The 27422-nt window shown below is 36.8% G+C and overlaps 1 protein-coding gene across 4 annotated transcripts in view; it reads left to right on the top strand.

Moving 5' to 3' along the window:
- SYT1 (synaptotagmin 1) overlaps positions 1-27422 on the top strand; it is a 561665-nt gene that overhangs the window by 461262 nt on the left and 72981 nt on the right. For all 4 annotated transcript variants that reach the window (XM_030819920.1, XM_030819921.1, XM_030819922.1 and 1 more), the window contains one exon: positions 1088-1205. In XM_030819920.1, coding sequence (XP_030675780.1) covers positions 1088-1205 — 118 coding nt within the window. The remainder of the gene's footprint in view (positions 1-1087; positions 1206-27422) is intronic.

Genomic DNA, 27422 nt, shown 5'->3' with positions numbered 1-27422 from the left:
GTTGCGTTCTATAGAATCAGAATTCACATTTCATTGTGGGAAACACTAACATAAGTCTTGATTTGCCATATAGCTAATTCTGCGTGTCAGAAAGCACTCCAGAGCCTCCAGTATCTGAGGGGCATAAACAAACTCTCTCTCTTGCACTCTCTCTATCTCTATCTCATGCTTATAAATATGAATGCAAATTCTACTTATGTTGAACAATAATATGGTTCTTAATTAATCACCCTAGAAAATAAAAACACTTAAGGCAGGAGAATCAGTAGGAGTCTTTTCCAAAAAAAAGTAAAATTCTCTACCATCATCATTGTAAACACTTGATCAGTTGTTCAAAAATGCCTGAGTACAGGACTGTTGAATGTTCTTTGGGCCTAAAGTATGGTATCAGTGAAATAACATGAGAAGTTATGAGATGCATTTGCATTGTGTTATTATGGGTTTCAATTTTCTAGCCTGCTGCTCAGATTTTTAGGATTAGGAATAAAAGTTAGACCTCACTTAAGATGAGTAATACTAAAAGTGCAAAACCTTATACTTTGTTACATTTCAGCTATCAGGAATTCAGAATTTCTCATCAATAAATAGAATTTAATGACACACAAATGCAAGTCCTTTTCCCAAAAACCTAAATATAGAGTATTAGAGGTAATCCTACTTGAAATGTAAAAGGACAAAAATTTAGGTAGATTGATTCAACTAAAGTGTTAGGCTTTTTTCAAAGCTATTTAATAAAAACATGAAAATTTTGCCAAGAGTTTTGCAGTGCTATTCAGAGCACAAAGTCTCTTTAAAAAGTCATGTTGTTCTCATTTCCTGCACCATTGAATTATAGATATATTTTGATGAACATTAAAGTATAGATGATCTTTGTTAAAAACTGAAATAGATGGTCTTAAAAAAAAAAAGCTGTTATCACTGTTGATACCTTAGTCAATGAAAGGCCACTGTGTAAATGCCAATGGACCTAAAATTTTCAAATTCTAATCAACATAATCCTCCTCTTGAAGAATTTACAATATATATGTTACAACTCTATTTACTTGTATTTGAAAAATTGCTAATACTTTCTTATTGGTTTTCTTAGCAAGAGAAATTGGGTGATATCTGCTTCTCCCTTCGCTACGTACCTACTGCTGGTAAGCTGACTGTTGTCATTCTGGAGGCAAAGAACCTGAAGAAGATGGATGTGGGTGGCTTATCTGGTAAGCCTGCAGTGTTTATTGATTTTTTTCAAATGCTGTTTCATCATGGATACCAAATGCACGGCGCACATGCTGCAACTCCCCACTCCTTAATTGATCACAGTTCTCTTTCCTATGGAGCCTGGAAGCAGTCTCAGAATTCATCCCAACACAGTGCCCCAGGAAGCCACTCTCAATTTATAGGAATTGGCATAGAAGATGAAATCTATTTTCCTTCTTTGGAGCCAAAGTATCAATTGTCTTTTTGATGGCATTGAAAGCTGAAAATGTTTTCTTCTTTTCTGAAAGAGAGTGCTTATGACAGATTACAATTTTGTTGAGCTTAGAGGGGGTTTTTGGTCAAAATTCACCCACAATATAAAAAACAATGTTTTCCCTGAGACTTATTTATTAGGTATTTGATAGCCTAACATAATTCCTACAATACCATTTATTAAAGACACAGCATTTCAATATATATGCATAATGAAATCTCTGTTTCAGAGTGAACCCCTATGGTAATGCATTTAATTCCACAGCTTACGTTGAGGATGGGAGAGATGTGGGGATTGAAAGTTCCATACAACCCAACCTTAGTAAAACATGGTGAATAAAGTATACCCTGGCTCAAAAGCAAAGTCAACTCAAGGACTTGTCACTTCCACGGTTGAACATAATTTTTCTTCTTCTCCATATGATTAAATCAATTATATTTTTAATTTTCCGCTAAATCATTAAAGTGTGAGGAATTTTCTTGATATGCCACAAGGTCATCATAAATTGACTGCAGTTGTCATTGTTTGTGGCTGTGGAATTACAACCAACATTACTGGTTATTCAATGCTTTCTTTAATAAAAATATTGCAGACTTCAAAAGATCATCCTAAGGCAGCATGGTGATTTTTATTCTAAGGCATAACAGCTAAAAAGTGCTACAGCTGAGCTTCCCTTCACTTACCCACTAATTTGTCGACCAAATTCTCCTGGTACCTGAGTGTATTTCTCTTTATAAATAAGTCACCTGGGGAAGCTGTATTAATTCTTTCATGTCATTAAGACCCTATAATAACTTGCTGTTTTTATTGTGCCTAGTAGTGTAACACAGCAAATTTAAAGCAAAGAGCACAGTGTTCTCTAGAAATATAGAGTATTTAATGTGACTATAAGTGAAAAACATGCAGAGAAATTTTTAAGTACAATAACAGTTCCCTCCCAGATTATTACTTAGTTTTCTGAGGTAACTTCAGACACCTTTAACATTTCCCTGTCCTTTGGTTCAACAGCCAACTATCATGACATGATTTCTTTGTATCCTCTCTCTTATGCTTTATCCCAAATATCCATGTCAACCATCCCCTCATCACCTATGTCTAGTATTCTGCTAGTCTTCCTAAGTCATCTTATATGCTTCAGCAGATAGGATTTGTCCTGGCTTCTTCCAGGGTCCCAGAAATGAGTTCCCATCATCATAGAGAAATATTTCAACCACGAATTGTTCATCCCAGTTTGCTGTCTCTTTCCACTATGACTTCTCCACCACCTATCCCTTCTCGTTCAGTGGCATCAGAGAGGCTGGCTACAGGCATTTTGGAAATTTGGCTAAGGGAAGTTAGGTCTAGCAGGTTATTTTTATGTGGCTTACAGTCATATCATGTATAGTGAGGTTATTGCTAGCTATCCCAAAGAAGGAAGGATACCTGCAATGCACTGACTAACTCAGCATTGTGAAATGTATAAGGAAAGGCCAAAGGTCATACCTAGTTTAGTATTCATAACTTTATATTCTTTTTTTCTAAAGAGAACCAGCAAAACCATATTAGCTTCAGTATCTGCATAGCCTGGGTTCGCCCCTACATTTGAATTACCTGGAATGAGTTTAATTATTAAGTAAGAATATTTAAAGAGTAAATATCCTGAAAAAGCCCTAATTTTAAGGGCTTCTCACTGCCTGTGGAATTAAGCCATAATCACTCTAATCACTTGAGTCTATGTAATGTAGATACATCCAGCCTATGTCATGCCATATCTCATTTTCACCAAATTGATCAGCACACTCTTTTGCAAACAAACTATACAACTTTCTGCCTCCATTACTTGCTTAGATCGTTTCCTTCACCTGGAATTCTCTTCCTTCCAACAATGTCTAGCCAATTCCTACCCATTCTTTAGGCCCAGCTTAATTATTATCTCCTCCATTCATTCAATAAACATATATTGTGTCCCTACTGTAAGTCAGCATTGTTCTGAGCACTAGCTTTACATTAGTGGATAAAACAGTGCAAAAGACCCTCCCCTCCTGCAGCTTGCATTCTAATGTAGGGAAACAGAAAAGAAGCCAACAGATAGCAAAAGCATGAGTCTACCAAGAGGTAACAGGTGCTATGGAGCGGTAAAGCAGGAAGTAGGATAAGAAACATTGGGGATTCATCTTAAATGGGGTTCGGAGAAGACCTCATGAGTAGTTGGCATTTCAGCAACAACCTGGAAGAAGTGAAGAATTGAGCCATGGGGCATTTGGGAGAGAGAACAGCCATGGGGCGTCTGGGAGAGAGAACAGCCATGGGGTGTCTGGGAGAGAGAACAGATACCTCATGGCTCACTTCACTTCTTCCAGGTTGTTGCTGAAATGCCATCTACTCATGAGGTCTTAAGACCTCATGTTTAAGATCCATCCCAGTAGAACAAATCTTTGCCTTTTTTTAAATGCCACTAGCTGTTTGTTTACACCCCTCAAACATCATGCTTCTCTCTCACTAGACTGTGTTCTGTTTTTATCCCTCCCACAATGCTCTCAGTGATGGGTAGCACTAAGCATAGCTGCTGAATGAATAATGAATTATTTACAAAGGAGCTATGGCCTGAAAAAACAAGTCTTGCATTTCAAATGTGTCTAACCCACTTACCATTAAAATAACTTTAAGCACTTGGATGGTCTGTCTCAAAGTAAGTTGACCTATGTACGAGGAGACCAAAATTATATAATAAGATCATTCCAGGTAATTCAAATGCCAAAGTACATTTGCTGGAAATGACTAGTTAATTGGAACCAAAGTGGGTTGTTTTGCCAGAGTTTAAACTCCATCTGCCACTAACTAGCAATTTGACATTGCACAAGTTATTTATTTAACTCTTCTAAGCCTCAGCTGCATTATCTATAAAGTGGGAATAATGAGAGGACTTTGTTGATGATGCTATGAGAAATAAATGAAAGCACAGGGCCTGGCACAACTAAGTGCTCACTAAATACTATTGTAGTCATTTCTATTAGTAATTTTATCAAATCTTGGGCTAAATATGCAACATGGGAAAGCAACCAATGGATGATTTAACCAATTACTTGCTTCAATGGGGAAAAAAAGTTTATCTGATTGTTTGATGGAATTAGCTGATTAATTCAGGCAAACGTATCAGTAGGCCCACATTTTGCATAGACACTATAGTGAATTAAGATAATTAACAAAACATTTGAGAAAATAAAACATGAAACATATGTAAAATAATTTTCTTATTGCTCTCCAACAAGGTTATTTCCTTCCTGCAGTATTCATTCAAAATGCATTACACAAAGATTCTGCCTCTATTGTATATCCATATGCAAAAAATGCAAATCCCAGCCCCTCATACTTTACAGTGACAAGCTTAATTGGACTATGCACATCTCTACAGTAGATCCTTGCACTTGCATTCTTAATATCCCAACTTTCAAGTGCTTGTGAGCAACAGTGAGGATTTCTGAATTTAACTGCAGTCATGTGTTGATTAACGACAGGCATACATTTTGAGAAATGTGTCATTAGGTTATTTGATCATTGCACAAACATCATAAACACAAACCTAGATGGTGCAGCCTACTACACACCTAAGCTATGTGGTATGGCTTATTGCTCCTAGGCTACAAATCTATACAACATGTTAACATACTGAATACCGTAGGCAAATGTATTTGTGTATCTAAACATAGAGAAGGTACAACAAAAATCCAGTATTATAATCTTATAGGACCACCACTCTATAGGCAGTCCATCCTTGATTGAAATGTGGTTACACAGGGCATGACTGTATTTGTATTGAGATCTTGAATCTTGCAGGCTGCAAGACTGTTCTTCAGGAGCAACTTGGTGCTGTAGAATATGTGTAGGATTTTTTGCCTTATACGTGGAGAGAATCAAGCCTTCTGCCTAGTAAACACGTCTCAATAGCTTCATTGCCTTTTACATGTCTCTGTGTGGAGTAAATCTTCCTTCAAATAAGAAATGTTTTCTATTTGGGAAAATTGGGGAAGAGAATAAAGAGGTCAAAGTGAAGGCATTGGAAACGTTGAGGCTTCCCAAAGGTATGAGGCTGTGTGTCTCATAGTTTTGAGCTAAAGTATATAACTTTTATTCTTAAATTTATACCTGCATAAACTCCTAAGTCAGAGACTAATCAGATACTTTGCTTCTTGTCCCTATTTGTGTCACAGCAATCACTTTCCTCAAGTTTGGTGTTTTGTTTTGGTTTTTGTCATCTCAGAAATTTGACACTTCTGAGTACAGCTTTAATGAGGAATGTCAACACTGTAAGTTTAGTTTAGGCTTTCTGTTGTAAATTAAATGAAATTCTGAAAGTTTTCTATTTAAGGACATGGCTGTTTAAAGAAGGAAACACTAAACTTTAAAATCAGCAAAAATTGAAGTGATTATAGCTTTTAAATTTTGATCTATTCCGTAGAAATTCTGTTTTTCTACTTCAATCTGAGAATTATTTTTAACTGTTAAAAAGTCACATTATCAGTTATAGAACACTTTCTAATTTAGAAATATTTTTTAACTTGGTTTTCTCATGTGGTTCTCATGATAGCCCTGTGAGGTACTTTCTGAAGATAACATTCTGATTTTACCAGTGAGAAAATTGGAGCTTAGAGACATTAGACAATGTCCATAAACTATCTTCCTGCATGTGGCACATAGATGGGGGTGTTCAATACTTGGAATTGCTCTTATCACTACTGACATTTGATCTCAGCTGAGGGTAAGACTGAAGTTCAGATCCCCCAGTTCTCAATGCAGAGGACTTTCCAATATAGCATTCAGCCCTGCCCACACCCCTACCTTCAAGATGGGAGAGCGAGGATTCCTCAGCTCTAACCTGCGTGAGGTGCCTCCCCTGCCTAAAACCGAAACATCAAGATGAGGTCCTCACAGTAGGGAAGACTAGAAATGGAGTCTTCATGGATTGTTGGAGATGCAGGGATTCTTGGAGACTGGGGAAAATGTTCCTAAGTGTAAACCCTTAAGGATACTCCTAGTCAAATAGCTCCAGGATACGCCCTTTCTTGCCTTCTCAGAACCACAAATTGATTTTCTTGCTTCACTTGTGGTTTCTGGCAGATTCCTCTTCTTGCCGGGCCCAATATGAAACAGAATGTGATCTCACAGACCTGTTCTACTTCCCTTATTCCCTGAAGCTAGCACGTAATTCTTTTGAGACTTTTTTTCTGTGTTTGTACTGCTAGTAGCCATGGCAAAACAACAAGGGGAAAAAGTGTGCAGTCCTGCTCCTTTGATGTGGTTTGCATTCACCTAAATTGGGGGAGTGGGGAACATAACAAAAGTATGTCAAGCATGGGGGCAAGCTGGAAACCCATATGGTAAAGGGCTGAAATCACATGTAGCTATTCCAGCAGCCTCCTGAACATTAAGGAGCTAGGGAGGTGGTTAGGAGGTGGGATCAGGTCAACGATGGTTGCAAAGTGCTCTCCTTCATCATTTTTCTGTCCCTTTCACTCTCTGTTCTATGACCCATCCCTAGTCCTCTTCCTGGCCATCCCTAGTCCTGCCTTGTCACTGTGAAATGAAATCTGTACTGTGAAAAGCAACATTTGGGGCTGCAGGAGAGTTCCTCCAAAACATCTAAGTCTCCAAAAGAAAAGGGAAATGAAACGTTTGAAAGTGGCAGCAATTACTTGAAGGAAATGATAGAGAGGGAACAGGGGACTCGTGATGATGAAGGAGTCACTATCACTATATGTCACACTGCCAGTGTGTGGATTAGCTACTGTGACCTAGGTGAGCAAAATTTACCCTGTCCCTCTCCCTCCACCCACACACACTCTGTTTTCTGGAAGACGCCATTTTTTAAATGTTACTTATGAGTTTGTCTTTCCTCTAGCTCCTTTTCTACTGTCCTAGAAATGTAATTTGGGAAATGCAGCCAGATTTAAATATTTGAGATCATTTAGGAAAGAGCAACTCACCCAACCTCAGGTAACTACTAGATTCCAAGGAGAAACCATGAACCAGCAGAGGTAGGTCATTCCCTCAGGCGATATTTATCAACATGTGATATTTTGCATAACCCCATCAAAATCACCTAGGGTACTTATTAAAAACTAAGATTTCAAGGACTAATTCAAACTGAGCTGTAACTGAGTATCTAGGGGTGGGAACCTGGAAATTGCCTTTAAACAGGTCCTCCCCGTCCATACACACATACCCATGTTATTTTTATGCATCTTAAATTTGAAAACTACACTTCAGAGACTTAAAACACTATGTCATAATTTTAACTGAGGCCCAGGTCAGCCAAGTTCCAAGTTAGAATTTTTTTTCTTTTTTTTTTGGTCAGTAACGTGGAATACATCTTTTGCTTTATATAATGGAATTTCCTCAAATAAGAAGTTCTATTCCTTTCATCAGTCCAGTATCCTCTTCCCTGAAAAAACCTTGCCCACATGTCTAAATTATTATCTTTTTGTCTTGAGTCTCCTCCACTGAAAGAGGAAATAAAAGCAATAGATGTTTCCTTTGTACATTCTGAAGTTGTTTCCTAATACCCTTGACTACCACCCTTATCTGTCCTTCCACTGGTGCTGAAAGCACAACAAAGAAAAACACTCCAAATCAGTTGATTTGAACTAAAAGCCACTAGTCTGGGAGCCGGGCCAATAAATAAAATGGCAAAAACTTATTTGAACCAATTAGATAGGGATATGCAAATTAATTGGCCATGATATCAGGGTCAAGCAATAATATGCAAATAAACTGGCATTTTATTGAGCTAATGGGACAGGAATATGCATAATAAGTTGGCTGTGATGTCAGAAGCTTCATCATAATTTTAGGCATGAATGTTACAATATAATATCAATTCTGGGATACTTCAAAATGCTTAATTACAATATTGATAAAATAATCTGAATTCCTAAAACATGAACAGATTGGTCTAAAAAAGAAATGACAAGTCTTGAAACTGGATCATTCCAGAAAATGAGTAATTAGAAAGGATTATAGCCAAGCCCGGTACAAGTTGGGACCCAGGCACAGTTATCCACAGAATGGATAGAAATGCTATGCCTGAAGGACTAACAGTTTTAGAGAAATGAACAGATGTGAAATCAAGAGAAATAAGTGATAGACTGTAATGTATTTGTTCAGAACAGTTAGCCCAAAAACTCCTAAGTAAATTCTTTAGCCAGCAGGTATATATCCAATCAGTCAACAAACATCATGTGAAAACTCCTCTGTGCCAGGCACCATGCCAATCCTTGGGAATATGAGTAAAATCAGCAGACACTTGCATAGCAGAATGTGAGCCAGACACTGTTCTAAATGCTTTACATATGGCTAACTGATTTAATCCCCATTACAACCCTATGAGGTAGATACTATTTTTAATGTGATTTTATTGATGATGGAACTGAAGGACAGAGAGGTACATAACTTGCCCAAGGTCACAGGATTACTATTTGACAGAGCTAGGATGTCAACCCAAGCAGACTGTCTTCAGACTCCAATGAATAAAACCTGATGTCTAGGTCCTTATCACTGCTCAGCAGGTTCAACCTGGAGAACAGGTGGATAACTACATGCTGCAGTTTGAAAGATGTCCAAAAGTGACCTGATTCCAAATATCCTCTATACTCAAGCTAAAATTCTATCATGGAACTCACTAACATAAATCAGTTGGTTGACTGTTTAATTAGTTCTTCAGCTACTTAGACAGCAAAGGTGAGATCAACAAGTCCATAACACCAGACATTGAATAGTCATAGATGATTTTTATGCTGGAAAGGACTGTATCAGTTTCTCCCTAATGTACAGATTGGTATGTTATTTTAGTGACTTATCTTCATACACAAAAGAGGATGAGACACAAAACAGTGACATTTCGGCTGTATCTGTGGTGTAGAAGACAGGTTGCTGAACGTGGTGGAAGAGAGTCCAAGTTTAAGAGATTTGAGTGCCTTTTAGAGATTAAAGAAAAATTTTACCTGTAACTAAATTTTAGCAAGGGCTAATTCTGTAAAGGAGTACGTGATATTATTGGGAGAGGGGCAGTATGATGTAAGAGTACAAAAGCATACTACCCCTGTAAATTGTTATGGGACTCTTTGGGTCAAAATTACATATATAAATATTAAAATTAAAGAAAATTGAATTGCAATAGACAACTTACCAGGAAAATACATCTCAGCTGGATAATTTTAACAAGAGAAGTCTACAGATGAAGAAGTAGAAATGGAGTTCCAAAGAGGTCTGTTCTAAGGCACTTTTACCAGTCACCTTAAAACTCATAATTCTGAAGGTAAGACAAACGTTTCCAGCCATTGAAATGCAAAGCTCAGTGGGTAAATTTAAAAAATCTAGCTAAGCTGAGTAAGCCAAAAAATGTGGTAGATGTGCTTCATTTGGGTCAAGTTAAAAAATAATACACTAAAAGGAAATCATGACCCAATTTAGAGTATAGCGTAATAGGATCAATTATAAATCAAGAAAAATGTCACATAGAACTATCCATTGAAGACATTCACCAAGTCAATGTGTCTTTTTTGCTACCCCAAAAAAGGCTTGATGTTGTCACAGAAGATTTTATAAATAAAAGGGAGGGAAAATCCCCTACCTTTGTACAAGTCCAGAGCTCATTCATGTGTACAACACACAGAGTTTTGGTTGTCCACCTCAGGAAAGACAGTGTTAGATGTTAGATGACTATCTGCTAGAGGAAAGCAGCTGCAATAGAGGGATGAAGGGGTTGTGTGTGAGGACAGGCTAGGAACAGCGGGACTTTGTGGTCTGGAAAAGGAAGGCTGAACAAGGATATGATGAAAGTCTGAAAATCATGAAAGGTAGAGCTAGAGTAATACCTACCTATTTATCACATCCCACAATACTAGAATCAGGAAGTCACCTTGATGTTTGAAAGAGAATAGATAAAAGGGACAGCTATTCAGGATTATCTCAAAGGCACCTTTCTACTCAAAAATTCCTTGTCAAATTTTCTTTACTACTTTACATTTGGGTTGTAAATACGTGTTGCTCTAGGAAATGGAACAGATTGAAATATCTTCTGAGTCTTCTGAAGATAAGTGTATGTCTGTTTTGTGTTATAGGCTTACAAGGAGACATCTCTAAACGTTTGTATTGTCTTGTAGGAACCCCTCCTGCCTTTCCATGGGTAACCATAAATAGCCCACAGCTGCATATCTCACTAATCCAACCCAGAATGCTTACATTTGCATCCTTCAGTTGGCCACTTCTATTCCCTTCTCTTCATTCAGTATACAGAAAAAAAATAAGGAAGGTCAGAATTTCTAGTAGGTAATTGCACTGGGAGGAATAGAGTCCCCACAAATTCCTATTTTTAAAAATTATATTTAGTGGGTTCTTTCAGGAGATATTTGGGAGTTTCTAATAAAACTATTAAAAGCATATAGCAAAAGTCGGTGCTATTTTCCCCTTCCTTTTACAAAGGTATAAGATTCCTCTTAGTAAAGCCTATAATAGGTGACAAAAGCATGCAAAGTTTTGAGTCTCAAACACTACAATGATGCTCAGAAATGGAAACATCAAAGACAGTCTTTTAAAAACAACTGTATTGGCCAGGTGCAGTGGCTCACACCTGTAATCCCAGTACTTTGGCAGGCCAAGGTGGGAGGATCGCTTGAGCCCAGGAGTTTGAGATCAGCCTGAGCTGCATAGTGGGACCCCCATCTCTACAAAAAAATTAAAAAAAAAAAAAAAACTAGCTGGGAATGGTAGCACACACCTGTGGTCCCAGCTACATGGGAAGCTGAGGTGAGAAGATCTCTCAAGCCCAGGAGGTCAAGGCTGCAGTGAGCTGTGATCGTGCCACTGCACTCCAGCCTGAGTGACAGAGCGTGTCCCTGTCTCAAAAAAAAAAAAAAAAAGTACTTTATTATAATCACCTCTGCTTCCAAAAGTATATGCTTTTTCTACTTGGTTCCTTAATCCCTTATTCTTAATCTCAGTTATAAAGATATCATTCTTGTTCCCTTTTCAACATAGTCTTGCCACCTGCTGCACCATGAGCTACTTTGAGAGCGGGGATTGTGTCTACTTATGTCTGTGTTCTCAGAGCCCCTAGCATATATGCTGAAGAAACAGACCTTAATATACCCTGCCTAAACAATCAGTTATGAATTTTTAAATTCCACTAATCTAACTGATTATTTTGTCTTCATTTTCCAAACGATCTGACTTAATTTCATCACTTAATGCAATTATTTTGGCATCATATAGTAGTAATCCTATTATAATAGAAATAGCGGCTCATAAATAAAAACCAGACAATGGAATTCTTAAAATCAATTGGTTATTTTAGCCATCATTTTCAGAAGATTTTACTTCCTTCCCTCATTTCCCCCCTCCCCACCCCCTTTAGTGGTTAAAAAAAAGAAAAACAGACTCTCTCCAAGAGATAAAAGAAGAGAGTGACACAGAAATGCACACATTACTGTAGTTATACCTCAATGACAGTCATAAAGGCATTTTCAAGGGAAAAAGTAAAGACAGAGAATGATCCCTTGGTCACCTTTTGCCCAGCATGAACAGAGAAGGCAATGATTCAGCATCTTACTTGTCCGCTGTTTTAAAGACTAACTCCTTATCAAAGGAAGTCAAAAGACCACACCAGCTGACAGCCTTTTTAAATTACTAATGGCCTAAATTTTGTGGCACATCATTTTCAGTGATGACTGGAAAACTAGGAGGCTTCCTATAATTTTTTCTTTCAGAAATAAATGATTTTATTTAAGTTAAAAAAAGAATTAAGTGCATTTATTTTATATCCTCAGAACCACTGAAACTGCTTTTAGCCAAAACTAAAGCAACATGATTAAGAAATTAACAGATTTCAAACTACTGATTTCAGTCAACAATATGACAGTGTAATTAACTAATAAAATGTCCCGTTAACAAAAAAAAATCCGAATGCACATTTCGTGATAGTGCACTTGCAGAATTACTACATATACTACATATACATATGAAACTGCAAGATTACTCAGTAATCTACTGACCCAGCTGTCATTTGTCGAGAATATTATGAACTTTCATATCCTTATTAAGGAAACAAATGCTTTCACAAATAGCCCTGTGTTTAAATATTTATCTAGAATTTTAGTTTTAAAATTATAGGAAAGCTCGAGAAATAAAGTTAATCCATAACCCCACCACTTCTTTTCATGTATTAGTAAAAAAGTAACTCAAATCAACCCCCTCTAATCTTTCCCATTCCTCAGAGTTAATTGACTCAAGGAAAAAATTTGAAATTTCATATCCTTCCAGATTTTCTTTCTGCTTATATCAATTCTATACACATATATACAAATATATATACATTTTACAAAATGGGATTTTAAACACATTATTCTGTAATTATTTTTCACCTACCAATATATAATAGAGATCCTTTGGGCCAACATATAGATCTGCCATATCTAGTGGTTGCATAGCATCTCTTTGTTTGAATGTATCATGGTATACTTAGTAATTCTCTTATAAATGTAACTATGAGAAAAACTATATAACTTCACCAAAAGACTTCAAATTAGACCTAAATAAATAGAAAAATAACATGTTCTTGGATAGGGAACAATATAGTAAAGATGTCATTCTTCCCAAATAAATGCCATAAATGAATTTGAAAGATAAGTAACACACTAAAAGAAAGCTTTGCCTCACATAAACAGATCAAGTATTAATATCCCTATAATACAAAGAGTTTCTACGTATCAATGAGAAAGAAAAGCAATAGGAGAAAGTCTCTATTTTATTAATGTTCCTAAAATTTACTTGCTGCTGCTTCTACTCCTGGCTGCTGTTGCTGAGAAGTAAAATGTTACATTTATACAATGTCATTATGCATCTAAATAAGAAAGGATTTTAAAGTAAGATGCAATTACCCTAAGTTCAAAACCTAAAAATGTGTTGCTTAAAAAGACAGCCTAGACTGATTGCAAAGAGTACCAGAAAAAAAAAAAAAGCAGGTCATTAGCTTGTAGATTTTCAAATTTTCATCAACTATATTTGCAGGAGTTTGAATCCATTAAAACACTCAATCCAGCAGCATTATTATGATAACAACTTGAAAAGATATGTGACAGTCACTGAAAGTCAAAGTACAAATATATACCGCTATGAAAGTCATTTTGAAGGGAAGTTCCCAATTTCTAGACTTTACCAAAACAATTAAGCATTTGAAAGCTACTTTTGCTAAAAGTTGCCAATTCAGTGTATGTATCTAGAAAACACTCCTGCATTTTACAGCACTGTCTTTAATGTAGTGAAAATATTGCAAATGAAACTAGCCTAAAGGGCAATAATATATCACAGTAAGTCTCCAGTTACTATAATTAGGAATCTATTCTAATCTTACCTGAGAGACATGTTAGTGTTTTATGTTTATAAGGATTTCACAGAAATTTTTAAAAAATAGCTTAGTAGAAGAGATTTTAAAAGAAGCAGTGAATGTTTATGAATTATGCAAGTCTGAACTTTCATTTTAATAACTTCATTAAAATATAAAAACCTTAAAAGCCTCCCATCAGGAATTTATTTAACTTTATAGAAATGCTTTATATGTGCCCTGACCTTGCCAAGAGGCAGGCCTAAGGCATGATTTAACAGTTACTACAAGGCAAAGCCTAATAATAAATACCTATCTGAAAATGCCAGCATTTGTCCTTGCCTCCTTGGCCTCCAGTGGAGTTGCAACTCAGCCATAAACAGGCCCTCTCCTGAGAGACAGCGGGGCGCAGCAGAAAGGGAACAGCAACTGGCCCTGGAAAGCCTGGACCGGAAGCCTTTAACCTTTCTGATTCTCAGTCTGTTCATCTATAAAACTGGGGTATTAGAGACAGCCACATTGTTGAATAAACAAATGAGATAACGTTAGGTGAAAGCTCCAAGTAGAAAGCACTATATAAATGTTGGTTATTTCTAAGCAAAAGACAGTTCTTGGTTAACTCTTAATTTTTGTCACCATATCCTGGCTCCATGACAATGTGTGTTCCTACATGGCTGATATAAATAATACTCTGTGTGTGTGTGTGTGTGTGTGTGTGTGTGTGTGTGTGTGTGTGTTCGAAGAATGCCTCTTCATTATTTGGATGGCAGTTAACTGCTTTGGCTAACTTATGTTGGCATCCCGAAGCTAACAGCAAATCCTCTTCCCATTTCCTGTCACTTGTGGCCACAAGACCCAGCATATTTTATTTATTTTTTTATTTTATTTTATTATTATTATACTTTAAGTTTTAGGGTACATGTGCACAATGTGCAGTTTCTTACATATGTGTACATGTGCCATGTTGGTGTGCTGCACCCATTAACTCGTCATTTAGCATTAGAGCATATTTTATAAGAAATCAGACCAGTAGTATATTTCTACTATCTTCAGTTTGTTAAGCTATTTATCTGAGTTAAGATACCGAGTTGTCTTCCAAGTACTTCTTTTACGATAACAGATCCAAGACAGACACAGCTAATTGGGGCAACAAATAGGGACAAAGAGGAAGAACAGAGCTTCTGTCATCCTAATTATCAAGTTAATGCCTGGTTGCTGGACAAACTCTCCCTCTTTCTAAAATGAACCACCTCAAATTGGAACCTGCTGTTGCAATGTTAATTTGACTAGAAGTGGCAGGACCTGGTCCCAGAGCAGCTCCTGGTTGTCTTTCCAAATAATTTTGCCCCAGCTAATAAATAGCTAATTGATGCAATAGGAGTCAGTATTTGTTGTTCATTGCTACATAATTGAGTGGTCAAGATTTCATCTTTCACCTATCTCTACAAATTCTTAATCTCAACAAGTAGTCAACATTAAAAACAAGAAAGTTATCCATGTAAATTTCTACATGCTTGCATCCAAACACCCTTTGACTCTCTTCAGCTTGCTTTCCTCTCGATGAAATTTCATTGTCTATATTAAACATATCCCCAGGCTGTGCCCATCTTGGCATTTCAAAAAAAAAATAGAAAAACCTGGTTGGATTATACATCTGCCTTCTCCTTAAATCAGATGAATTGCTCCACTTGCCGGTAGGATAAGTAGCTCAGTTAAGGCATATACTAAGAATCTCAGATAAGTAGCTCAGTTAAAGCATATACTAAGAATCTAGGTAAGAAATGTGAAAAAAAATGTTGCTTATTAGTCCTACAGCAGAGATGATACCTTCATACCACTTTGATTTGTTATTTAACTAATTGCTAAATTTGCCCATATCAGTCATGTTGAACTGTGCCTCCCTCAAACAACTAGCAAGACTAATCTGAGGTTGAACCAATTGCTTAGGAAACATCCTCTATGAAGCTATAAACCTGAAACCTATCTATATTTCGTCTCTGGAGATGAAAGTGTCAGAGCTGGCAGGGCATGATGGCTCATCCCTGTAATCCCAGCACTTTAGAAGGCTGAGGCAGGAGGGTTGCTGGAAACCAGGAGTTTGAGACCAGCCTAGGCAACATAGTGAAACCCTGTCTCTACAAAAATTATTAGCTAGGCATGGTGGCATATGCCTGTAGTCCTAATTACGCGGGAGGGTGAGGCAGGAGGATTGCTTGAGCCCAGGAGGCTCAAGCCCATGATCACTCATACCGCCACACTCCAGACTGGGTGACAAAGCGAGACCCCGTCCCAAAAAAAAAAAAAAAGAAAAGAAAAGAAAAAGAAAGTGTCAGATAAATTTAAGAGGTACATTTCAGCCTGATCCATATTGAGATTAAGGGCTGCTTTCTTTTTAAATAAAGATATGTTTAGTATTTCTACAATAGGATTCAATACAATAGAATTAAAAGTATGTGTAAGTTTAGCCCAAAGCTAAAGAGAAAGATGCTATTCTCTAGCCAAATTACATACAGTATGTAGATGTACCTGTATCTTTATCTTTTTTTATTTTTTTTTTGAGACAGGGTCAGATACGTCTTTTAAAATTGACTTGCCCTCGTACTTTTATAGCACATGCAGATTTTGATTCTTGTAACTGTCACTTGAAATTTTGTTTTTTAAAGCTAAATTAGTCCAATCATCTTGCATGCTGCAAGAGGAACTAGTTATTCAAACTATAAGAATTTAGTATTTGCTTACAAGCAAGATAACAAGAATGGAATATTTTTTATCTTGGGTGGGTCAGTGAGCAAAAAGATATTTCTTTTTATTTCTGTGTGCTATTAATATGGGTGGTTCTCATCATTGCCTAACTTTCCATTTAAATTTCAAAATTATTTAATCTTAAATGTAAAACAACTGTGAAATCTTATTACCGAGATTATTTATTTCAAAAATGAGTCTCCAGCAACAGAGTTCCTATACTCTATGCTGAGAGATCTGGAATATTGCATTCATTTCTGAAAACACACTTAAGAGGAGACACATTAACTTTCTGAAGCAAATTCAGCAGGAAATCAGGGTCATGCAGAGGGCAGATACAGTCTCAGTTAAGGAACAGTTCAGGCAATTGGAGATGTTTAAGCTGCAAAATACAGAACTCAAAGAGGACATAACTGTCTGAAAAATGTGAGAAAAGAATTGAACCTACTCTTATTAACTATAAAGACCTGAGCTGGGATCCATGAGTATAAGTGATGGAAATCCATACTTGGTTCTTCCCATTTTAGTTCCCAAGCAAAAGCTAGAGGAAATTTTGTCGGAAATACCGAGTTAGGGCCGGGCGCAATGGCTCACGCCTGTAATCCCAGCACTTTGGGAGGCTGAAGTGGGCGGACCACGAGGTCAGGAGATCGGGACCATCCTGGCTAAAATGGTGAAACCCCGTCTTTACTAAAAATACAAAACATTTAGCCGGGCATGGTGGCGGGCGCCTGCAGTCCCAGCTACTCGGGAGGCCGAGACAGGAGAATGGCGTGAACCCGGGAGGCGGGGCTTGCAGTGAGCCGAGATCGCGCCACTGCACTCCAGCCTGCGCGACAGAGCGATATTCCGTCTCAAAAAATAATAATAATAATAAATAAAAATAAAAGAAATACTGAGTTAGGGATGGTACCCTACCTACCTGCCACAGGTTAGGGAATTAACCTATTAAATCCCTCCAATCTCCTAAAGTTTCATTTTAAAACTCTAAAAGATCATGCCCAGCCTAAAGATAACATCAGCCCATGGAAAAGCACATCTATTAAAGACAAATGTATCTTCACCAAAAGTGATTATTTTATTTTTTCCTTAAGATAATACGATGAAAGACTACTTACTACTGCTAATAATAATTATAGTTATAATCTAGTCAGTACTTTCTCTGCTGTGCATTTGCTAATTTGGTCTTGTTTAATCCTATTCATACTCTCATGAGGTAGGTATGGTTATCCCCATATATGAATGAGAAAACTAAGGTTTGGAAAAGTGACTTACTCAAGGTCACAAGGTAAAGAAATGGCAAAGGCCCAGCTCCTCACTCCAGCTGCATCTGTTACCTAAGCCTGCCCACTTACTCACAGCTTCCCCCACCTAGACAGTGCACACTGTAATTTCAATTGGCCATAATCCCCAAATCATAGAAACCTCAACTCTAGAAGATAATGAATGCTCTTGCGCAGCAATGAATACTCACAATGAATACTCTCTATAGATTATTTTGACAAAGTAACGCTATCCAACTGTGCCTGCAAATGCCAACACATGCAAATCCCTGCGACTTCATAAACAGCAAACGCCCTAATGAGCTAAAGAAACAATTGCTGTTTATTCATTTTCTTCAGTGTGTTTCTTATTTCTGCTGGAAAATAATGTCCAGAAGGAATTTGTGTTCTATTCAACGAATATAAAAAAGAGGAAAGTTAGTGTTTACAAGTTCACATAATACAAAAAAGGGTGGCCGTGAAACACTGAGCTGTGGGTTCCTGGTGGGAAGACAGTCACATGCAGCCCGTGACTTCCTGGGCAGTTTTAATTTACTTTTAATCATTTCAGAAGTCAAGTCATGCCTCAGAGGTTTGAGATTAAAAGGTTCATAGCATCTTGCCTTTTTCTTTCTTTTCTGCCCCTCCTTTTTTAGTTTGGTAAAATGTAGTCCAGAAAAACAGGTGGAGGGGGAAGAACCAGTTTAAGTATTTGCTCCTCCAGGAAACTTCCCCACATATCCTAAACCCATCTTTATTCTTCTTTACCTTTATACTGTCCACGTTTTTTCACTTGATCACTGACTGTTGTGTTTCTTCGACTGTGTTCTGTACATACCTTTTCTCATTCATGAGAATGAATTGTTTAATCATCAGGGTTGCCAACACCCTCATTATTTCTTTTTCTGTGTTCCCATGGTCCACTGGAGTTATCTCGTCCCATGATTTATCACACACCGTAGGTATCCGTGGCTCTTTCTCTGTGAACTCCTTTAAGGAGACCCAACTTAATTCACTTTTGCATAACCGTCGCCTAGCACATAGTGGGCCCCCATGAAGAAATTAAATTAAATGAAAACTCTAATAGTAGTTCATTTAATCCCCAGTGTTTGACATATAGTATGAACTGAATTGAAGTAAAGTGAATTAAATTCAATCAGAACAAATCAAAATGAACTGAAATGACTATATTAAGACGTTATTATGTTGGATAAAGTTATCCAGATTATATTTATAATTTGTACAAAAATTGATTAGCACAGCCTAGCTATGTTGTCGTGTGATTCCTATGATGGACACTCAGGATTGCCCATTACGTTACTACCATAGAAAGGTCAGCAGCCTTTAGGCCCAATATTACAGTTAGTTCTTTAAGCTGAGGCCATAAGGGTAGACACAGTCTAAATCACTGTGTATTTAAAGAATGGCTGAGAAATGTAGACCAAACTCTGGAAGGCTGACAGTATTTTTGAACAAGCAAATGATGTTTAAAGTGAACTGATGCTGTTGATTATACAGGAGGATTCCCCAACAAGTAGATCTAAAATTTCATTTCCAGGACTAAGTCACCTTCTTGGTCCATGGTTTGCTGTGATCTCAGAGGGAGAGGAAACCATACCCACAACAGCCCCTCATCCCTCCCCTGTCTTCTTATCTCTAGTTCCTAAAAAGTAGTCCATCAGCACGCACCGTGCACCCCATCTGGGTTCAGCCCTGCGTTAGGTACCTGAAATTCAGTCAACACCCTGAACATTCTGTCTCCACTTTTGGGTCCTAACATCTCAAAAAGGAGACCAACAATAAGTAAGTACCAAAAATATTAATCATAAATGATCACAAATTCTATCAGGATGTGAAAGAGAGAAATGACAAGATATTTCCCTCATCCAAAAATGTAGACTCTGATTTAGGAGTATAGGCAATTCTTTTCTCAAAGTTATATCCCTTTTCATCAAAAAAAAGTAATTACTGGTAAACCAAATAAATAAGCATTTTGTAAAAATGAAAATGATTGGGGGAGAGAGGAATATCCTCCCCTACAATCTGCGCTTAACTAGCTTAGGTTTGTCTAATGAGACCAGATATCATTTAATGTTGATGATGTTCACCTATCAGTAAAACTTTGGGAGCACATTCCTCTTTATACATTTACTTGTAGGTTTGTAAGTGTATATATACTACTATAGTAATATAAAATGGACATTATAAACTTAAAAGTCAAAAAATGTAAAAGATAAAGCAACAGTAAACATTTTACAATTATTTGCTTTATGAATGATAAAAATGTTACTCTCCCTTTAAAATATAATTACTAATATGTTAATAAATATGCCTCACTTTTCTTTAAGATATCTGTTTAACTTTGTAATGTAGCAATTCACAAGTATAATATTAGATTCTAATTATTTCAACACTTAATTTTATAGACCGTCACATCTAAAAAAAATGCCTCACAAATGCACAATATTCATAATATTTAATATGAACTTGGTTTGGAATTTACAGAAAATATGTCAGTCTATCACATCGACTGAAGTTTTTGATTTTTTTTAAATTTTAGCCAGCTTCTCTAACCTGAAATAGATGATCATTCTTACCTGTAGGCATGACTGACAGAGCACAGCTGAAGGAGAGGTACCAGCTCTGTCATATTCTCATTTCTCACTCGTGTTTGCATTATCAAGTTTTCTTTAAGCTACGGTTGTTCAGGACTCATTTTAGGCAACATGCTCATTTTGTGAGGAGTAGTTTGGTTACAATTAAATAACATAATCTATAAACCAATTTAACTGGCCTCACAGAAAGTGCAATACATAGAAAAATGCTAACAGCAAATAAAGTGCAGGTCCCTCTGGCACCCCACCCCACGGTAGCGCTTCCATGCCACCCTCAGGATACCTTGAGTACTGCGTGTGAATCATACCAGAACAGAGTATGATTCTGTGATACCTGTGATACTGTACATCAGACCTCAGTAAATTTCCAATCCTTTATTTTTAGAAGAAGAAAACAAAGTAGAAACTCTGGTATTTTCTTCTGGGGTACCAGAAGTAAATATTTGAATTTCTACTTTATTTTTTCCACACTGGAGATCAGAGAAACTAAAGGTTTCAAGTTTATAAACCAAAAGTCAGCCAGCAAATACATTTTCCTTTCCTTTCTCTTACCAAAGAGAAAAAGATGATATCATATTGATTAAGTTCTGTCTTTATATACCAATTACTCATTAACCAGAAGGACAGATCATTGTCATTTATTAATGTGATACCTAATTTTTATTTTAAAATGGTACACATTCTAACAAATGGTTAAGTTCTTCATAATTTTCAGAAATAATGCCGGGTTTTAGAAAGAAAAACAGATGTAAAGAGGCACTAAACCAGATTAGTTTCAGGACATTCAATGTCAGCAGAAGAATAGGAATGGCTGGATGTTGCGCCTATAAAGGGAAATACTGGATAGGTAGCAGGATGGCTGCTCACAAGGATTTGAAGAACTACCCTCTGGACAAAAGTATGGAATCAGACATTCAGCAAATATGTATTAAATGCCCACTTACTAAGTACCACAGTGAGGAGCTGGAGAGCTGGTGGTAGTGAGATGGATTTTGTGATACCTGCCTACAAAGAGCTTGGAACAAGCTCAGGGAGATCCACTTTAAAATACTGTGTGATTTAGATTAGCAGTAAACAAATTTTTTTTTGTAAAGGACCAGATAGTAAATATTTTAGGCTTTGCAGGCCACATGGTCTCTTGCAACTAAATATTCAGCTCTGCTATTGCAACACAAAAGCAGCCACAAACAGTCTGTGAGGAGTAGACATATCTGTGTTCTAATCAAACTTTTTATTTATGGATACTGATATGTAAATTTCATATAATTTTATATGTCATGAAATATTAATCTTTTTTATTTTTTTCAACTCTAAAACTGTAAACATTTTCTTAGCTTATGACCTACAGAAACATGCAGTGGCTAGATCTGGTCCACAGGTAGTAACCTGCCGAGAGCTAATTAACAGGATTTCACAAGAGCTCAGAGGAAGAGTACTTAACCTCCACTGGAGATTTCGTGGGCGCTTCCTGGAGAAACCAAGAACTGGGGTGAGGGATTGTGCAGGGCAAAGGGATAGGCCAAAAGGACAGTGAGAGCTAAGGCATGGTTGCACAAAACGGATCGCGTAGTGTAGAGGAACTGCTAAGAAATGAAGTTAGAGAGGCAGAGCCCAGTCAGGAAAGTTGAACTTTATGTTCCAGAGGTGGTGAGTAGCCACTGAAGGGATTTAAGCAGGGAGTTTGTGCTGGAAACTGTAACATTAATTCCAGCTCAGGCTGTGGAATCAACCTGACATGGTTAGGATCCCAGTTCTGCCACTCACCAAGCATCTGAATTCAAATCATTTTCTCATCCTCTTCAACTATCAGTTCCATCATCTGAAAACCAAAGATAATCCCTACCTTGCTGTTTGTTATTCTCTATTCTTGTACCTGTCTGCTTCACTTATTGCTCATAGTGTCACAACTGGTAATATAAATTTCATTGCTAACTTGTTATTTGACTGATGCCCCCTCTAGATTGTGGGGCCATGTCATCATCCATATAAACCAAGTACCTAGCAGGGCGCCTGACTCAAAAGTACCTGATGAATAAATGGAAAAAAAAAAATCAACTAACAATGATAAAGCCAACGATCTCCCACCTTGTAGTTCTATCACTATCCATGCTTGCTTCTTGCCTTACAAGGATAAATATGTTGTATCATTTATTTAAAACTTGGAATAAAGTCATAAAGAAAAATGATTAATCATTTCTATACATCTATCTTATCCATAATGTTTATTTTCTTGAGCAAGTTCTCATTACACTTCATTTTGCCACATGGCTTTTCCTTCTTCCACTGAGATGCACTTCCTCCAACAAATTTTCTTTTATTTATTTTTTATTTTTATTATTATACTTTAGGTTTTAGGGTACATGTGCACAATGTGCAGGTTTGTTACATATGTATCCATGTGCCATGTTGTTTTGCTGCACCCATTAATTCGAGACGGGGTTTCACCGTTTTAGCCAGGATGGTCTCAATCTCCTGACCTCGTGATCCGCCCACCTCAGCCTCCCAAAGTTCTAGGATTATGGTAACATGTGTTTTAAGGTGTTTATTTTCTAAATAGCTTAAATCTTAACCACCAATTTATTTTCTTCTTCCATATGTGTTGGTAATTGTGGCCTAGATAAAAGCCCTAGCAATTGTAGTGACAGGACAAAATATAAAAATTCTCAGGGCTATTTAAATTATAAACAGATTTTAGGAAGCACTGTGTGGTGTTTCTGTCATCCTTCTACTTTCCAAGAGAATATATCTGCATCCTGAAATCTAATCACATTTACTTAAGACAGAGTTGCTTTTGGAAATTCAGGCTTTGCCCATATTGTCTTTGTTGTATAAACAACTTAGCTTCCCTTTCTCCCTTTTAGTTCTAGAATTCTTTAGGACTAATTATAGATTGAGAATATCCAGGTTGCTAAACTTATGTACAATTTACTCAACATACTCAGCCTGTTACTTAGGAAAACCCTGCCATTTTCTACGGAGTGCTTATACTTACATTCTAACATGTATTTTGTCATCATTCCAATATTGAATAAAATTAAGCAGGAGATCATCTGTTTGAGAAAACAGATAATATTATTATTTTTCTAGAAATGAGTTATTTCCAGAAAAACTCTTTTCAAATATGACAAGATCTCCTAGGACTTTTTTAAGTTTTAATTTGCAATTACTAATTTGTTAAACCAAAAAACTAGGAGCTATATATTCATTCAATGCTATGGATCAATATTCCATAAATATATATACATTTTACATGTGTATATATATTCTATTATATATATCCTATAATTATTATCCAAAATTCTAAGGATAATTTAGCATTTTAGTAAAATATACATAACATACACAACATTTAAAGCCCTAATATTCAATTAGGCACATAGTTAATACACAAAAATAGCTGTTGAATTAGTCCATTAAGAGTAAATTCCACTTAGCATTTGTTTCTCCATTCCTCTTTCTTCCCTGACAGATTTATTCACTCACTAATTCAAAAAATATTTATAGAACACCTGCTACGTGCTAGGCGTGTCTACAGGTTAAGGATATAGCAGTGAATAAAACAGGCAAAAATTCTCTCTCACAAAGATGGCATTCTAGAGGGTGAGAAAAAGCACTAAACAAGATAAATTATCAAAATACAAAGTGTGTTAGATAATAAGAGCTTAGAAGAAAAATAATGCAGGGAATGTTGATGAAAAGTGATCAGATTCTGAAGATATTTTAAAGGAAGAGCCAACAGAATTTGCTTCTGACCATGAAAGAGAGTGAGGAGTCAAGGATGAGTGCACTGGTTTTGCCCTGAGCAACTGGAAGAGTGGAGTTACTAAGCCCTGGGATGCAGAAATCTGCAATAGTCCAGGTCTAGGGAGAATCCAGGTTCAGGAAGAGTGGACAGCATGGGCTTAGTTAGGGACATATTAAGCCTATGATACCAGTTAAGACAACAAATGGAGATGTCTAATATGCAGTTAGTCACCAAAATTATAACTTCTTATTTCTTAAGTTTTTCAAACTGCCATGGAATAGTCCCTTTTTCATTATCTCAACCATGACAAATTTCTCATATTTATCACTCCCAATACATTTAAAAGGTGTTAGCTAGAGTGTCTTTCTCACTTATTCCTCATACTATCTAATTCTTAAATGTCTAAACTATATAAAATGCAGGCCATAAACCATGGAGTTTTAACTCATCCTTATTTTTAATTCACATGCTAGATTATCAAATTCAAATTCTCTTCCATTAGAAATCTTTGCCTCACTAACTGGAAGAAGCTCAAGGCTTGATTCCTTTATGCAATCCTTCCAATCCAACCCCAGTTTACAGATGTGTGCCTTTTTCCAGGATAAATTTGGAAACCTTCAGAAATATCACAAATATGACCAACTTTTGAAGGATCTTCTACTGTGGTTATGTAATCTGTGACACATAAACACAACTCTTAAAATTTCAAAGAGAACAGTCCACTGGAAACAACCTTTTTGATTCTTCTTACTACCAAATAGGCTAGATTACATAGCCCATGAAGCCAGTTTACAGAAATGAATTTGTAAAGAAAATCGCTTTTAAAGAATCAACTGAAGAGAGGTTAGTTTAGTGGCCTCACAGACTTCATTAAAAACAAGTCTGCTTCCTGATTTGGCAGTGATTTTCAAACTATTCTGATTCAAGAACCACTTATGAAGGTCAAAAGCACAATTTACTAGCCTCATTGGCTATAAAAAGAAACAAAACATGACCCCCAGTGGGGCAAAGGCTTCTGATGAGACACTAGCATTAAATCACGAACTCATGCCAAAAACAAAAGTATAAAGATTGGAATCTAGGTCAGTAGCGATTAATCCAAGGAACAGGCTGGAATGAAACAACCTAAGGACCCTACTTGGGGAAGCACTGAATATCATAACTAAAAATGGCCATTCGATGAATTTACAGCCCAAATTAGGAAAGTTCTTCTATCAATTACTTGCATAGAGAACTTAGGAAATTTATGGAAAATGTGACAGTGACTTCCAAAATCGGTACAAAAATTAGTACATGTTTGAAAACAGACTTTGGGTCAAAGTGTTTCTTTTCAAAATAGGGGTGGGAGTTGGGGATGTGTTACCCTCTAAAATCTTCCATAGTAATTTCCTCCTGAGAGAAGAAATTCATTTCATTTTAGTGTTCCTATCATGTTTTTGAGAATTTCCATCCTCATTTTCAGTTCTGAGAGCATGGTTTAGTAAATGGTCCTCAGACCCAATAAACATATCAACAGAGAATTTTTTAGCAAGTTAATCAAAATATGAGGAAAACAATGGGATATGCTTGAAATAACAAATCACTTGATTGCTTAATTAGGTTAGCAAGACTGCCACAAATTGAAACCCTGTCGTTTTTTAAAACCTCGATTGAAAATATTTCTGGGTAATGATTCAAGGAATGAAGAAAATTGGCCTTTTTGAAGGTTACCAAAATGTACCAGCTGTGTACCATCCCAAGGAGTCCTCTGAGAACCCTGAAAATACATATGGGTTTTTGTTAATCATTTTAAAATCTCAGAGAGCAGTCTGTGCTACACAATAATACACGAAATCCACATGAAGCCTCCTGGTATTTTATGGAAAGTCCTACTTAGGCCAGGCTTTTTGGATTTGCTTGAGATCTTTATTTCCAAGCTCAGTAGCAAACTCCTGAAAGCTTTGATTTCAAATAAACATCTCCCTTTTGTCTTTTGCCTCTTCATATAGTAATCATGTATATGTTTATATAACTGAAGAATCAATCATCCAATAGAAATCTAGCTTTGATAAGTATGTTTACTAAGAGGATACTAAAATTACCCATAAGATAATTTAAGGGAATTCATTACCCAAATAAAAACTATGAGTATAAAAAACTATAGCTATTGCTGAGAGTTTACTTACTGTGCTTAATACTTTACATGTACTATTACGGCTAATTTGCCTTGTTGAAAAGATGAGGAAACAAGCCTAAGGAAATTAAATAATTTGCCGAAGGTTACACCCGAGAGCAAGCAACTGAACCAGTCATCTAACCCAGGCCTTCTAACTCCATTTGGGTCATCTTTTCTGATTTGTGGCTCTAAAACCCCCTTTCCAGAAACAATTTGACATTTTTAGAAACCTTCTTTTAGAATTGAAGTATTTTCCTGAAAAAGATTCCATTTCTTTTGAAGATTAACCAGAGATTTTAAAGCTAATCTTGGCTTTTCTTTCAACATTTCTTCACCACTGCCACCCCCACCAAAAAAATAAGAGAAAATGCAGTTTCTGTCATTTAGATATTTTGAGAAAATATTAACTGCAGAAACAAATTAGCATGCTGTGAAAAACAAGTCCCAGAGTTTAGAGAGACTCTGACAAAGATGCAATTTGAGTGTGTTCCTCAAGCACATTCATTGCCGTGTATACCTTATTCACAATCAGCAAATCTGGCTGTGCCTGGGATGAAGAATTTTTTGCTTATTTATTTTAGAGATAGAACCTTGCTCTGCCACCCAGGCTGCTACATCCTAGATGATGTAGCCTGCTACATAATCGTAGCTCACTGAAGCCTCGAAACTCCTGTCTTGCCTCAGCCTCCCAAGTAGTTGGGACTACAGGTACACACCACCCTGCTCTGCTAATTTTTTTAAGACATGGGGGTCTCAATATATTGCCCAGGCTGGTCTCAAACTCCTGGCCTCAAGCATTCCTTCCACCTCAGCCTTCCAGGTATCTGGGATTGCTGGCCTGAGCCATCATGCCCAGCTAACCAAGCCCAACAAACCAAGGGCTTGTTCAGAAGGACTGTAATAAGCTTCCCTTGCAATTCCTAAGTGGACTTTGCAAAATGTCCTCCTCCCCTCAACTCTTCCACCTCCTAGAAACACGTATTCATGCCTTCTTCCTTCCTGGAACCCCTAGGAGTTTCCTGGGGTTCCTTGAGCTATGGCAACCCCATACGTATGATTCCAAATTTAGAGAGAGGAGTGTAACCTGTGTCC

Source organism: Nomascus leucogenys, chromosome 10 (genome assembly GCF_006542625.1).
Source record: "Nomascus leucogenys isolate Asia chromosome 10, Asia_NLE_v1, whole genome shotgun sequence".
Taxonomy (NCBI): Eukaryota; Metazoa; Chordata; class Mammalia; order Primates; family Hylobatidae; genus Nomascus; species Nomascus leucogenys.
This window is presented reverse-complemented; position numbering and strand designations above follow the sequence as displayed.